At 38.7% G+C, this 16,168-nt stretch overlaps 1 protein-coding gene across 2 annotated transcripts in view; it reads left to right on the forward strand.

Moving 5' to 3' along the window:
* Positions 1-16,168, forward strand: part of LOC117406564 (DNA repair protein REV1-like) — an 87,107-nt gene that overhangs the window by 42,280 nt on the left and 28,659 nt on the right. For both annotated transcript variants that reach the window (XM_059028804.1, XM_034010647.3), the window contains 4 exons: positions 6,042-6,182; positions 7,004-7,716; positions 14,713-14,820; positions 15,592-15,708. In XM_059028804.1, coding sequence (XP_058884787.1) covers positions 6,042-6,182; positions 7,004-7,716; positions 14,713-14,820; positions 15,592-15,708 — 1,079 coding nt within the window. The remainder of the gene's footprint in view (positions 1-6,041; positions 6,183-7,003; positions 7,717-14,712; positions 14,821-15,591; positions 15,709-16,168) is intronic.

The raw sequence follows: 16,168 nt of genomic DNA on the forward strand, positions 1-16,168 counted from the left end.
AGTAAAATCAAGTTTTATATATCCTACATCACATCTGTATTAACCTTTTTTATTTTAGCTTATCAAGTACCCAAACACTTCAAGAACATAGCTTTGCCTTACTGAACATTTCTTTCCAAAACTATACTTGGACAATAGTTGCAGCTGCATTGGCTTTTACGAATTTGTTGTATTAATTAAAATTGAAAGAAAAGTATTAAACAGTGACATGAAGATATGTGCACATCTGAATGTAATTTATTTTTAGGCATTTACTAATCAATGGTAAATTATCAGTTTATCCTTTTATTATCAATCAACTGGCAGCCTATATTTTCTTACTGAGCTAAAACAGAAGTAACCGGTGCGTCGATCTCCAATAGGTCACAAATCACAAACCCCTAGAGCCAAAGTCAAATAAAACGAGAAAAAAACGCCAAAGTCAAATAAAAATCAACAGGTTGGATTTTATTTACCACAGGCTAAAGTGTAGTAGACAAACTATACAAAAAGTCAAACACTACCTGAAACGTTTGCACAGTGTAAATGGTCAATAGCTAAATTAATAGGCTAAGCGCTTCTTTTGGTTGCCTCTGCTGTCTAATCAGCATACGATGCCATGCATAATAGGAGGATCGCTATGTTGGGCTAAGTTAATACAAAAATGTGTACAGGGCAGTATTAATTACATTTGCATACATAGTAATCACCAGTATCTAGTTGTGGTCAGTAATTCAGTCTTAGCAGTGTGCGACACCCAGTCGGGAAAAACTCAATTGTGACGTCAAACCAAAACTGAGCACAAGTGATCGCAGAATCTGTGCATACTCGGATGAGATGAGTCAGGACGGCTTGATTCGGGCTGTGTGTGGCGGGCTTTTGCCAGTCAGCCTACAAGTAGAAGGTATCATTGTACTTTGTAGAGTGTTTTGATACATAGCTGCAGTCATTTGATCATTCGATCAATCACATGAATATCTCCAATCCCTGAACTGCTACTTCTTGATTTATTGCTCTGCTTATGGATTTTGGTATTCCATATTTCTTTGATACTGTTCTGTAGCCATTTCCTTTGAAGTAGTTTGCTACGAGTGCTTTTCTCAAACATGAATCCAAGTCATTTGTCTTAACCATCAACTGATGTGTTGCCAAAACATTCTTCTTCAACAGATGTTGGAAATAATGACCTCTTTTTCTGACGATTTGACTTTTATAATTATGGCTTCTGTTTTTTGGGTTTTATTAATTGTATTTTTTGGTGCTTATTTTTTAGCTATTTTCGAGTTTTATGTAAATCGTTTTTCCAGGGCTTTCGTTTTTTGATATGCTGTATGAAATGTGTGTTTTCGGTTACTTTCCAAAATGCTTGAATTTTTTTTTTGTTTTCTGTCAAAATATGTACATTAGTAAGTCGACAGTACTTGCACACTTAAGTTTTACCTTCTTTCCTTTGCTGTCTTCCACAACGAAATCTCTATGGTCACGGGCACATTCTTCTGGGTTTTTTGTGTGTAGGCATTTTTTTACATTTCGCCACAATTCTGTTTTAAATCATCCGTATCTTAACTGTAATACAGCTTTAAATCCCAATAACAAGCCTCCATCCTGATTGTAATCTCGTTTTAAATCTCACAAGTGGAGTTTCCAATAGAAATGTAGGAATGTGCTGTCACTCAGTAGTTGGGGCGGGTTTAAAGTATTCAGAACGAATCAATGATAGATACAAGTCAAGAAGGTGGAACATTGCCCAGCAGCAGCAGTGGGAAATGTATTTATTATTGTTTTTGTAGAAGGTTTTATTTTTTAATGGGTAAAAGGGTAAAGTCAATGTGAATTGATTAACCATTTCCACAGTTTTCCCAGTGTTTTCCGGTGTTTATTGGCTATCTACCAATTCTTTTTTTTGTATCAGGTTTTATCGGTTAAAACCGAAAATCAGAAGCCCTATTTATAATACAGCTTAGTTACTGTGTAATGGTTGTCAATCAATGAAATATATTTTTTAAATTCGTTCTATTAAGTAGACTTTTAATGTAAAGGTGCCAATACATTTGTCATGAACAAGTATTTGAAATTGTTTAAGTGCTTTTATTTTTTTCATAAATATGTTTGTTAAACTACCAGAAATTGTGTATTTTGGTCTTTGCCATATTAGTAGGTGGCTAATATTCACTAAATGCTTGTAACTTGCTTGTTTTCTTAAATTCTTATATTAAGTCTAGGGTACCAATACATTTGGCTGCAACTGTAGACACTGTTGCTAAATATATAAAAATGTATTTGTGACAGTGTGGCAAAGTGTTAATTAGTAGCAGGTGTATAGCAGGTGCAGTGCGGATGCAGTAATTACAAATAACAAACAGACAACAAAGTACGGGTGAAATGAGGGTTTTAATGATTAGAAATCCAATTGTCTGATGACCAGTCAGAAAACAATAATGAGCTGGCAATACACAGCAATGTGTATTGCACAGTAATGAAAAAGGGTTGAAAACAAGGATTGAAAACAGTAATGAAAACAATAAACACGGTACAAAACATACCCAATTAGACACACACGAGCACAGGTTCAAAGTGAGTGCTCTCAGTGCTTGTGGTGAAGTACAATATATTACGTGCTATTGGTGAAAAACAAGTGCTGTGGTGATATGGCTTTTTGTTAAATAGCACTTTTTCTAGTGCTATTTAACAAAACAAACACAGACAGTTACTAAACAGAAAATACCAACAAAACACTCACAAACTCTTTATTTTATTTTGGGGATCTCCCAGTCTTCTAGTCTCCTCGTAACTCTGAAACCCAAGCGAAGGAAAAGATTTACAATTCTCCGGCCCTTTTATGTGATTATGCATGATCCCTTGGTAAATGATTACAGCTGATTTTATTGCCTGCAGCTGCTACCTCGTTTACCTTCCAGGTCAATACTTTCCCGCACCGGAGTCTCGTCTTTTTCCAGACTGACTGACCTCCCGACCCAGGGAATAAACTGTCAGACCAACCTGTCCAAAGCCTTTCACTTTCCCTACTTAGCTCCCTCACAGGTCGAGAGGGAGATTTACAACCAGAACTCATTATATTTCCGTCACAGACAGGGATGGCTGTAGTGGTGACGTCAGGCCAGAAGCAGGAAGGAAAACAAACAAGTACTGCAGGGCAAAAGACGCTTTCGGCACTGTTTTATTTAAAACACAAAAATAAATATAATATTTTAACAAAAAACACTGCTCACAGAGCAAAATAAATTTTCAAACAAACACAAATCTTGCATACTAAATACGACCCTAAGGTCCGGTTGGGCAGCAGCCTTCACGGATCCTTTAAGCTAGTTGTTCTTTTTACTTTCGGGTTTGTTTCTCTCGCTCTCGTTCCTCCTCTTGAACACCCACCTAGAGTGCAGAGAGCTGAAGGCTTATATGCAGGTGACCATCTCCCGATTAGCAACAAATTAATCACTTAATTCGGAAGATGGCCATCTTCTGCACAAGGTTTTTTAAATTGTGGATGGGGCTTCCCATCCACGCTGCCAAACAAAACCTACGGCTCTTCGTCGTCACATTTAATAAAACAACCACAAAACAACACAGCTACGCCGTCATATTTATAAATACATAATAATAATAATACAACAAAACAAATACAAAATAAACTGCACAGGGGCAGAGGGGTACCCAGTTCTAAAATAAAAAATACAAAAACAAAACACCATATTTTATGGCAGGGCTTTGCCCCGCCCTCTTTTCATGTGCAGGGCTTCTCTCCTGCGGCCCTGCTGCAGTATTATTTTAATTATTAAATATGTAGAAAGAAATACCTGTGTATTGACACATTCTCTGTCTATACCTGGTACAGTAAAAACAGATGGTGATGCAGTGTTGGTTTAGCTGTGCCTGGAGTGCCCCCAACCTCTATGGGAATTGTTTGGGACACCTTTTCTGTGTTAAATTTTAAACTGAACTGAAATGTCTTAAACTGTACCACCTGATTTTTTTTTTTTATTTATTCAGCCTGGAGATGTTAAAAAGCATTATTATATGAGTTCATACTTCTTTAATTGTGTAGTATAATTAGATGTTTCTCATTAATTTACTGCCCCAGCCAGACAGGTTTGTCTTGCTTTGGAAGTATTTTAATGTATTAAAAAATAATTAACAGGTTAATTGTGTGGTATAGTTTTAATACGTTTCACATAGTCTAGTGTCAAATCTTATTTTTTGTTTTTTCCCTTTTTGTCAGCGATTTTATAGGGCGTCATTTACGAAAGGGCAGTAAATTTGGAGTTGGTGCACACATAACGTAGTAAGCCTGATGTGCGCAATAAATCAAAATTTACTGCCCCATTTACTAACAACGCATTAATTTACATGCACAGTATTTGGCTAATTTACATACCAATCCGTGCACATGTTTTGTGAGCAATAATTTATTGTGTACGATAATGTCAGAGACTTACCTGTGACCACCGTCATATCAAAAGCCCCAGCAGTCCAGGTGTACCTTTTGGTCAGTAGCTTATTGTGAAGGTGGAGGTGGCTTACATTGACCAAAAATGAGCAATCAACAGACACAGCACTCTGCAGGGGACAGGCAGAGGCAACGTCAAGTGAAACTGCACTGCTTACCTTTTAATTTAACATGTATTCCTTGTGTGAGATAAAAAAAAAAAAAAAAAAGAAAAAGCCTTTTTCCTTTAATGCATGTACAATAAAAGTCATGATGTGCAATGGCATATTTTTATTTTGTTCTGCTTCCTCGAGAAATATTGATTGGCTTTTTTGTCGGCAATGGTTGAGTTTACATGTGTTGTTATTGACACATGAAGTAGTGATGCGCATGCACGTTTGGGAGAGAAACTCGGGAGAATCAGGTTTGTGGCCGAAACAGTCGAACACAGAGAGGGATAGGGTAAATCCCATTTTCACATGGAAACCTGCATTTCACGTGAAAACATCCACTGCTTCCAATCCAGACAGCCTTGGGAGCATACGTCGAAGGTGTCTGGCACAGATCTCTATAATCCTACGTCTCCGCCAGTTTACAGCCATGGTGATCTGCAATACCTGGTAGTGGTGAGGCAAGTGCTCCAAACAACGACAGACACAAAGTTCATGGTTCAAACAGTCTTTTTAATTCTCTTGGTCTGCTTGAGACCGCAAAATAATAATGCTGGCTCTACACAACAATGTGTATTGCCAGCGTATAAACCATGGGGTTCAGTCCCGAAAAAATATTAATAAACCCAGACATACAACACAGATACAAACACTTCTACCGATAGTGAGTGCTCTTGGTGCTGGTGTGGTGCAAGACAACAATGGTATATTAGTGCTGCAGTGTAGTCCTGGTTTGGTGCTGGCTTGTAGAGACAGCTCCCGAGTTCATGTTAGCCGTCTAACAATGACAAACACAGACAGTTAGCAACAAACAAACATAACACTTTACACTCATGATAGGTAATTAATGGTCCTTTTCCTTTCTCGGTCCTTGCAATAATCATAACAAAGGAACAGATTGCATCGTTACATCCCCTGAAATACCCTTAGTCAACGCCCCCTGTGATGGCTAGTTCAATCACGTATCCTCCAATCCGTGACTGACACATTGTGTACCGCATTAGGGCGATGACTTCTGGCATTGTGACTCCTCCCCCTTCCTGGATGTCTGGCTTCCGACTGACCTGAGAATGAACTGCCAAACCATCTATTCCGGGGCACACTGTTCCTGTTGTACAGCACCTTCATGAGGGAGATTGTTGACTAGGATTCATTCGCTGTCTGTCACAATGCACTGGCCAAAATGTTTGTCTGCTTAACTAATAATACTCGGAACTAGGTCTTGTTTTGTGGTATATGGTATACACTGTATGATTTTTTTCTTTGATTTAATTTGCCCTTTGCAGCTCTAGGAAATCTAAAGAAACAAGACACACTTTATAAATTTAAAAAGTTGTTTAGTTTGACCTGTTCTACTCACAATCAAGCAAACAAGAAAGGTCTCCTCAGATGAACTCAGTAACTCTCATCACTTTTGATCATTCTTTTTAACGTCATGCTTCCTTTTTCAGTATACAGGCCGGCCGTCTTCTTTCGTACGTCCAGTATCAGCTTTATGCCAAGCAGAAAAGCCTCAACTTCAACAACGTATGCAAAAACGAGGAGCCTAGGCCGGGGCCAAGTAATATTCACAAGGAGTTCGAGAACAGGGTGTAAGTACTGAGAGCTGTGAGTACATGCAAGTACTGTGTTCTTAGTGGTTGTGAACCGATTTATTAAAAAAAAAAAAAAACACAAAGGGAAACCCACTTGCAAAAAATTGGGTATAAAAAAACTGCCTTTCAGAGATAAGATATCTGTTGGCATTGGGTGTCTATCCAAATCTGTTGTCTGTTGGAAATATTCCACTTGATGATTACTTTAGTGTTTTCACAGAAACAATGATAAGTACTGGTAGGGGAGTTGGAGAGTCTGTCTCAAGGATCCAGTGAGTGATTAGATCAGCAAGTTAAGAGTTCATTAACCAGACCTTATTCTCCAGTGAGAGCTAATTCATTTAAAATTAGCTATTAGGTCTTTTCTTTAGGGTGTGAAAGTAGGGTCGCAGATACCCTAAAACATCCCCTTTTCCAATCTATTTTGTGGTTTAGCATGATACATGACTACCTGCCAGAGTGACTAATACTACTAATTTATCCCCTGAAACAGATTTATTGGGTGCATATGTATGTATATATGTCATACTGAGGGGTTTCACATTTATCAAGAGAATCGCTTATCCAATTGTGATCAACATTAATATCAGCATTCTTTTAGCTCAAGTTAGAGAGTATCAGAATCATGGTGTATATATAGTACAAATACTATATTTAAATACACTATGTTTATGAAAAACTATTATAATGCCAGTTCTACCCTGAAAAAAAACTTTAGCAGACAGTGCATTACTAGCAGTGGCAACTTTCCTGGTTAGAACTATGCTACTGTTTCACAATGCACTTCTTAGTAAAACACTTTTTCTTTCTGATTACAGAAACGGTACAGCAAAGAGCGTGCCTGATCCAGTCAGAAACTCGAAAGCGAATGGTTTGCATGGCTGGGAAAACCTTGAAGAGGAAGATGAAGACTTTGAATTCAGAGAGCTGGAGTCGGTCTCACCTGTGCGCAACCAGAAAGCAATGGATCACCACAGGGACCCTCCAACCATGGCCAACGGCAACGCACACAGGTCAAACGGTGCCTTAAAACCACTAGAACAGACGCTACATTCGGGCAAGGCTTCTATGGGTAATACCCAATGCCTTTTGTTGGACAGAGACAGCGTTGACTTCAGAGACTGTGGGGCACAGCGGCAGCAGCACGCTAACCAAAACAGTGTTGCACATTCAAACTCTGCCCACCCGGCAAACTTGTCATCTTTGCACAGTAATATTAAACTCAATGGTGCTCATCTTACTGTTCAGGGGCCTTTACATGCTAAAAGCACTTCAGAGCCATCACCAAGCAAACTCTCCACAGCTGGTCTTGCCTCTTCTCATGCTATGGCCAGGCCTGGGGAGCCCAACTTTATATCCGAGTTCTATTCCCACTCCAGATTGCATCACATATCGACGTGGAAGTGCGAGTTCACAGATTTTGTTAACACGCTCCAGCGGCAGAGCAATGGCCTCTTCCCAGGAAGGGAGAAGATTAAAAAACTGAGTGCAGAAAGGACCTCTCTGCCTTCCACTGACACAGGGAACACAGGTAACGAGCAGGGGAACATGTTCATACACAGACCGGGGCAGACACTGTGGGTTTCTTCTGTTTCTGTCCATGAATATTACAGCTCCTTTGATTCCAGCCACCATTACACCGTCAAATAATTGTTGAGCTGATAGTGTTTTTATATATACAGGGTGATTAGAAAGTAAGTTTACCACTTCAACACATCGCATTGATGTGGTAAATTTACTATCTAATTACCCTGTATATATTAATAGTGAGAACCAGTTAGTCTATTCTCATGCCTTCCATTTTGATGAATAATGGTGATCTAGCCTTACACTTTATTTCTATGCTACCCAAAGATGAAACAACAGTATGTGTGGTGCTATTAACAGAGGTAGTGAATTTATTATTTAGACGCAGTTACAACACTACTGTTTGCAGTTAATGTATTGTTCAAAGTAGTTTATAACCAGTATAAACTCTAGGGTTCATACCACTGCTGGACAAAATGAAAGGGTTACTTGAGAACTGTCTGAGATCAAGATATTAAAATCCTTTTCAACCTAAAATTATCTTCAGCACCATTTTTCATTATGCATCCCTGTAAGGCTAGTTTTGTATGAGTTTGTCAATCCGTACTTATTGCTAATATCTAATTTAGGCAGGCATCTTAAAATGTTGAGTGTTGTGAAAACTGTGGGAGGGGAAAAAATGATCCAAGATATTGGCTTCATACTCGGTACTCGTATGAGTTCTGCCATTCCTTAGACTGGCTAATTGGGGGCCTTAAGTAGCAATATTCTTTGGGACCTCACCCCTCAGCCACATCAATAATGCAGAGGAGAGGGCAGGAGTTGCAACCGGAGGAGCGTCAAGGTGGTCACGTAGTAAACTGGGTTTGTGAATAGATGTTGTCGATTTTGTTCCTAAAGAAAGAGGAGAAATCATGACAGGTAGGAGAGGAGGATGGATGGGAATTGGATCTGTCGGTGGCTAGATGTAGGATTTGGTCAATGGTCTTAAAGAGAACATTGGGTTTAAAGTGTCCCATAGTTATGATTTCAAAGAAGTATTTCACCCTGGCCACGGAAAGCGCATGCCTGTAGCTCGCGAGATGGTCGGTCCAGATCTCTCTGAACCGTTAGTCCAGACAACCTCCACTTGTGCTCAAGCTTACGGTAGGCAGACTTAAGCAGTCGAAGATTGAGGGTGTACCATGGGCAGTTCTGGTTGTAAGCGGGGCAACAGTGTCGATGATATGAGTAAGGGTGGCGTTGTAGAGGGTCACCACATCATCAACGGAGGACAGGAGAGTACCAGTTAGAGGGGATACAGAGACACATTCTGAGAGCTTCAGAGAATTCAGCAGATTCTTGGGACGGAAGGAGACCGGTATCAGCAGAGGAAGGAGCAGGGAGATTAATATTAGCAGTAATTAAGAAATGGTCAGAGAGAGAGATATCTGAGACAGGGAGATTGGAGACATCAAGGCCCCTGGTGATGAGCAGAGCCAGGGTGTGTCCTCAGGTGTGAGTAGCGACGTTGACAGATTGAGAAAGTCCAAGACAGTCTAGAATCATGTTGGTCACTAGGAGGGAGGAAGGCAAGTCAACATGAATGTTGAAGTCACCTAGGAGTAAGATTTTGTCAGTAGAAGTGCAGACTGAAAACTCGGCAGTAAAAGCAGAGTTTCTTTGGTGGACAGTAAATAACAGCAAGGGTGGGACATGGGAGAAGGGAGCTTGATGGCGAGATGCTCAAATGAAGAAAAGGCAGGCAAAGAAAGAACTGAGGAAGCGAGCACAGAATTTGCGTAACAGCAGTGCCCTCGCCTCGGCCAGTGAGGCGAGGTTAGTCAAAGAGGGAATAGCCCTTTTGGAGTGCATGTTGTTTACAGAGTGCCAGGTTTCAGCTAGACAGAGAAGATCAAGATTGGTATCGATTTATAAGTTTGCTGAGAAGCAGAGATTTGTTAGTCAGAGAGCGACAATTGAAAAAGGAGATTTTCAAGTTTGTAGCAGGCAGCATAGGGGGAGAAGGAGTTAATAAAGGAGTGGAGGACGAGTGAGCCTACTTTGTCCAGGGGATCCAGACGTTGGGTGTCAAGGTAGGAATGAGGCCTCTAGTAGCCATTGGGAGAGGTTTGGAAAAGGTCCTCATTCCACCTGTCCTCACTCTGACTGCCACAGCTCAGACTGCCCTTGGACTTGTGGCCCTTAGACTGGCTGGCGCTTAGAACGGCTAGCGCTCTAAGACACTGATTGCCAATTTATACTATCCTGTCAACCTGGAGCCTTATACTTAACAATAAATTTGCATCAACCTCACAATTCAACACACCTCAAACACAGTTTGGATAACTTAATTCCTTTTTTTAATTTTGAATGTAAGTGAAGGCTGCTTACCTAAGCAAGCAACGATTATAACAAATAAACTACAGTCCACTTACCTATTTCAACGCCGATTCAAACAGCAACGCGAATTCCAGCCAGGGGAAGAAGCAGATACCACATGTGTTTGCAGATTATGCTCTCAAAACTAAATAAGATGGTCAGTGTTTTTACCTTGATTAAAAGTGATGTGTCTGGCATATTTTTGACAGGAAGTCCTAAATTATGTCATCATATGAAAGTTCTCTTGCTAATTCATTATTGATGCTAATAATTGCCAAATGCTCCCGAGACAATAGTTGATTAGAAGAATGTTTTTATCAGCTTTAACTTTGAAAAGCTCCTGTCTGCAGATGCTACTGTTACTGGGAGTGTTATAGCATTTCTTAATGCAATCCAAAGGTTAGGATCTCTTTTAATTTGGTTTGTGTGTATATAAAGGAGAGAACTTCAAAAGCTGTCATTTTCTTTGGAAGCAAACTGCATATGCTCAAAATTTCCTGAAAGACGATTTCCGTTGAAGTCTGATCTCATGTTGGGAGCTCAAATTGCTTTGCAAGTAATTGCAGCATTCACTTAACAATTCTGTTGGCATTTCAGCAGCCTGTTTCAAATCAAATCGAAGTCTTTTACACTTATCATAGTTTGAAATCTGTCCTCATTACAGGAAAAAAATGTATTTGCTGGTGCTCAAATAACAGCTAAGGAGCTCTGTGAACAAATGAATGTTCCTGCACATCTCAAAGAGAAAACACTTTTCCTATTAAGCACCACATTTTATGAAGGCTAATTAAAAAAAAATTCAGCCAAAACATCAATTATCTTGGTCCTTCCTAGCAAATTTGTAGCCAGATAATTTGCATAGAAGAGGATTGCAGAAGCTTGCTCACTTGTTTAATGTTAATCAAAATATCATACCACATAATTGAGCATATCAGGAAATGGTAGGATCCAAGTTCCTCAGCCAGGGTTAGCTTCTACTGTTTCCATGACCTCAGTATATGTCTCTTTTACCGCCAACAAAGCCTCCCTGACTTCAGCAGCTTGAAACCTTACTGCTATCTATTTACTGCTTGCTGATTTTGCAGCATCTGCAATAACCAAGTACAGTGTATGCGACCCACAAGGAACATAAACAGCCTGAATATTTTTTTGTAGCAGTTGAGCTTGAACACCTTTCCTTTTGCCTTGCATGTTTGCCACATTATCATTGGATTGACCTCTGCGGTTATCAAAGGGTATATTGAGCTCTTCAAGCTTTTCTAAAATTACGCCTGTGAAATGGAGACCAGACATCTGGTGACTAGCATTGGGGGTGCAGACTAAAATGAATGAATAGTATTTTGACTCCTTCACTTGTGTCGCTGTTTTTTGAAGCAGTTTTTTGCTGACTGCTTCAGTCAATTCATTCTGAATGTCTTTCCCTGAATAGTGAGTATGGGGCTTACCAATTTGAACACACCCTACATGGATTAAACTTAGCAAGCAATTCCACTTCTTTCAAGAAGTTTCCATTGTTTGGCATGTATAAGTGCCCTGAGCCAGAAGAACCACGGAAAGCAAGATTTCTTTCTGCAAGTGACGGCACAGTTGCAGTCAGGTGCATCAACACATCATTGTTTAAAGTAGAGAAATGCAATGGAAATGGCCCAGTGAACAATTTTGTAGTGTATTATAGGAGGCTGTGTGGTCCAGTGGTTGAAGAAAAGGGCTTGTAACCAGGAGGTTTCCGGTTCAAATCCCACCTCAGCCACTGACTCATTGTGTGACCCTGAGCAAGTCACACACCCTAGTCTCTGTAAGTCGCCTTGGATAAAGGCGTCTGCTAAATAAACAAATAGATGAGCATACATGTTTATTTTCTTCGACATTTCAATGGAAACATAGCCAGTGTTAAAGCCATGTATCACATAAACTATTTGAGGTAGTGACTTCATATTTGCAGGCTTTTATTAATCCTTTGTGCTAAATGTGTTACTGACAATGAAATTGACCTCTGAACTAATATGGCTGCCATCTTAGTCATGTGACTTTTGAAGTTACAGCCGAGTAGAGACTGTAATCTTTGAGCTCCTGTCTTAATGTTTGGCACACAGTTGTATTCTGTGATTTCGGTACCAGTGCTGTATGCTGTCTGACCATATTAATTGTATAGACCACATGCTTTTATAGTTGCTCCACAGTTGTATTCTATGTTTCTCTCAATAAAGTTCCATTACAGAATCCAGTGAACATTATCTATTTTTCACATTTTATTTTACTTCCTTTACAAACCATTCAATCTGAAATGCCCCTTAGAGTACGCTACCAGGGATGTTTTATTTTTTGGTCACATTTCTCTTTTACCCTGAAAAACACATAGTAAATTAGGTTTAATTACTGTCCCTAAAGTCGTTGCAATCAAACACTATATAATTTAACACAAAAGACAGAAGTGATCAGTTTCATGAAGGTGTTTTAAGTAGGTTTTCAAGTGCTTGTAATAACATTTTATTGTTCTGTTTTGGAAGCTTATGTATCTAGAATTGAATATAATGGACTTCTTTGTTATATGCAGGATTGTTCTCATGCAAGAATTGTTGCGCTTATTAAAATAAAATCATTCTGATGGAACTGAGGGGAACAAAAATGGGATATAGCGTTATTATTTTTGTAGAGGCTTAAATATTAAATTAATGGAATAATAAATATTATAATTTAGGCTTAAATATCTTCAGAGCTTTGTCTAAAACAACTTCCACTTGATGACATTACCTGACTCCCAGACGACAGTTCGTTATATAGCTAATTTTATAACTGTAAATTAAGAACAGTTGTATAACTTTTAGTTGTTGGTCAGATTTCCTATTTTTGTCTTAAACAATTGTCTATATTTAGAGGTAGGCACAGGTATCTTAACCTGACCTGGATATTGTTTTTAACCTCCAATTGGCCAAATGCTCATCTTGTGTCCTTTACATTTCTGCTTCTTTTTCTGTGTAACATGTGGAGAGTCATTGCACGTGTCTCCAGCGCATTTAGTTTTATGCTAGACAACCTGATATTTCAGGATGGGAACCCGGTTCTAGATTGTCTGCCCATTCTTCTTTTGCAAGTTTACATTTAACTCTAGTTACCTCCTTTAATGGTCTGTTTCCAATACTTCCAGTGTGAACTTCTTTCAAACCACAAAAAAAACAAAGCTATCCAAAGTCTGTGTGGAAATGTTGCGTTGTTTTCCAGCTCACTGCCATACAAAGACAGCCATGCAAACAATAAAGCGGTTAACTGTGACAGAAGCTAGTAATCCAGGCAGTGCAATTTGGGATGCTGTTTTGTCATACTGCCGTTTTTTTTTTTTTTTACAAAAATGGATTTCCAGCAGTCCCTTAAACAGTCTAGCTGGCAGTCAAGCAGAACCAGGCTTAGCAGAATATGTGGCATGTGACCCCCTGGAACCAGTAAAAAGGCTGCTTCAACCAGACGGTTCTATTAAAAAGGTGTGAGGTTTAATGTTGATCAAAACAGAGAAGAGCTGGTGCTGCATTACAAAAGTCAACTGTAGTGCATAAGGTTAAAAAACAATATCAGAATGAAGTAAAGGAAACCCTGCAACTCGCATGTCAAAAAAATACTTTATTGGTTAAATAAACGACCAGTTTTGTCTTAGCATTGCCTTCATGTTGGAAATCATTAGCAACACGTCACACAGCTCAGTTAAAAGTACATCTTTAAACTCTTTCTGTGATTTGAAGTTGTGTGTGGTTCCTCTTGCTTACATGAAGGACAAACCCACTGTGTGTATTCATAAGTAATTATGAGTAATTAGTCTTAGAAAAAATATGCTGGACCAATCCCATCCCTTGTCAATAGTGGTTCTGTTTTTTGTTCATACTTAAGAATCAACATAACTGTATTGGCAAGCAGACCAGTGAGCTACATAGCACCTTGTGATTCCAGAGACTTTGAGTGTGTCTTAGCATTGGAAACACATTTTGATTGCATTTCTGTCAAACAATAAACAAACTGGCTTGATATATAAAGTACCTAGAATTTGTGCTGAAGATCACCAATTAATTCTTATGTAAAATAGACATTATTAGGAATGTTTACATTTTTTTAAAGTTCTGTTTATTTTAACTGCTGACATTTTTAAACAGTGCTTATAAGATTTAAGATAAAATATACAAACTCTGCTCTTGTGCAGCCCCTATACTAGTTATAAGTCTGTAATCCCTTTTGGTTTAGATTCGATGGTTGACAGCTGCAATGCAAATGGTTGTATCTAACATCTAGTTTGAGTGTTTTATAATAAGTGTGGGTTTTTGCAAAAACTTGTTTACTTGGTGTGAATATGCTGCCATGTTGAGCGCATGTCACTTTTTAGGTTTTTGCATGATCAAGATAACACTGAGATATTGTCTTCGTAGTTAGCACACTATGATTCTCTTGGTCATATTGTTGGTTTTGTGGCCATTTCTATTTAACCTCTTCATATTTAGCACACTATTCTATTATTCTCTTGGTAATATTGTTGGTTTTGTGGCCATTTCTTTTCAACCTCTCGTTCGTCACATATCCATTTTACTTTTTCTCTGCCTATCACTTTTTTGGTTGGCATCATTGCCTAAACTAACTTTTATCTCTGTGTACTCGTTGCCAGGTCCACCTACCCCCGCTGGTCCCCAGAGACGCCAAACCTGTATAATGCACGTGGACATGGACTGCTTCTTTGTGTCAGTGGGCATTCGAGAGAGACCTGATCTTCAAGGTGAGGCTTCCATCTTGTTTTATGTTACGGTATTAGGGTGGGACTAGTTTTAATAGCAGTATTAGCGTAATATGACTACAGCAATGGCCAAAAGTCTTCTATCGCCCTATTGAATTAGTTAATTTTGCTTCATAAAGTCAGATGAAACCAGCTGAATAATGTTACGTTAACATTGCATGCCACTTTGTAGTTTTACATGTACTTAACGAAAAACTGACCAAATTGGAAAATGTGACATTCTGAAATCTAACATGAAGTACTGTACTACTATTATGGCAAAAATTCCTATCCTAAAATTCTAGGTGGTGCAAAACTTTTGGCCATAGCTTTATATATATATATATATATATATATATATATATATATATATATATATATATATATATATATATAGTGATCTGCATATGTATATATACTGTGCATGAAAGAGCAAGTAGCTTCAGATGTTTTTCTTGTGTTTACAAGGTATTATCAAAAGCTGGTGAATCCTAGTTGCTAGGTCATTTAGATAACTCCCAGATTCCAAAGAAATCTCACAATGCTGTGGTCTTTCAATGCTGCAGCTCCACTGGCTTCATACCATTGCTATAGGGGCCAGCAGAGCTCCTAATACTCTTTTCAGGATCCTTCTGGTAATTAACTTAATCACATTCGATTTTTGTGTGACTGGCCTTGGGTTAAGAAAAGGTGTATGAGTGAGTTGTCCTCTTCGTGCTCCTGGACTGTCAATCAAAGCTTCCTTAAACCCTCTGCCATGCCCCACTTTCATAGGGAAGCCAGTGGCTGTCACCAGCAACAGAGGGGGCGGAAAAGCGGCCCTGCGCCCAGGGGCCAACCCCGAGTTAGAAATGCAGTATTACAAGCGGAGGTACATGAAGAATAAAACGGGTGAGAATTCTCCACTGTGAGGTCTGCACCAGCACTAACCTTGCAACAGATTTTAAATGTAGGTGATTTAATTTAATCCAAATAGTATTTTACTGGTATATAGAGTTTGTTTCCACTTCATTTCCTTAACGTTAGTCACGATTAAACACTTTTAATGTTTAAACTTTTACATATTGGGAATATTTGTAACCAATCAGAAAAGCCATAATGAATTTTTATTAATTACTGCAACATCTATTTTTGTACAAGACAAAATCGGTACAGCATTTATTGTATATGGAGAAGAAATATTAAATAAATATGCCTACACTGTACACATATGTGTAAACACTAAGGCTAGCTATTTGGCCTGCATATTTTTGACAATAGTTAAATATTTAAGAAAAATTCAGACTAGTGTTTAAACATTTAAACTCCAAACACAAAACAATATCATTAGTAATGACTTTTTACCTTTCCG

This window comes from Acipenser ruthenus, chromosome 8 (genome assembly GCF_902713425.1).
Source record: "Acipenser ruthenus chromosome 8, fAciRut3.2 maternal haplotype, whole genome shotgun sequence".
NCBI lineage: Eukaryota > Metazoa > Chordata > Actinopteri > Acipenseriformes > Acipenseridae > Acipenser > Acipenser ruthenus.